Below are 206 nucleotides of genomic sequence, written 5' to 3'. Positions count from 1 at the left end.
CAGCGTGGTGGTGAAGTCGCTGAGCGCCGCCGTCTTCCTCCTCTACCTGCTCTCCTTCGGGCTGGACACGGCCTACGGGCTGGGGGTGACCCCCGGCTATCTCCTGCCCCCCAACTTCTGGGTCTGGACGCTGCTGACGCACGGGCTGGTGGAGGAGCGGGCCTGGGGCTTTGCCCGCCGGCTGGCCCCCCCTAGGGGGGGCGGGC

The 206-nt window shown here is 72.3% G+C and overlaps 1 protein-coding gene across 1 annotated transcript in view; it reads left to right on the top strand.

Moving 5' to 3' along the window:
• Positions 1 to 4: 4 nt before the first annotated feature.
• TMEM115 (transmembrane protein 115) overlaps positions 5 to 206 on the top strand; it is a gene marked incomplete at its 5' end in the record, with an annotated part of 1,735 nt that continues 1,533 nt past the window's right edge. The window contains one exon of the mRNA XM_010186105.1: positions 5 to 184. Coding sequence (XP_010184407.1) covers positions 5 to 184 — 180 coding nt within the window. The remainder of the gene's footprint in view (positions 185 to 206) is intronic.

The sequence above is a fragment of the Mesitornis unicolor genome, unplaced genomic scaffold (assembly GCF_000695765.1).
Source record: "Mesitornis unicolor isolate BGI_N332 unplaced genomic scaffold, ASM69576v1 scaffold35366, whole genome shotgun sequence".
NCBI classification, from domain to species: Eukaryota; Metazoa; Chordata; class Aves; order Mesitornithiformes; family Mesitornithidae; genus Mesitornis; species Mesitornis unicolor.
Note: the sequence above shows the minus strand (reverse complement) of the source record. Positions and strands in the feature narration are given on the sequence as shown.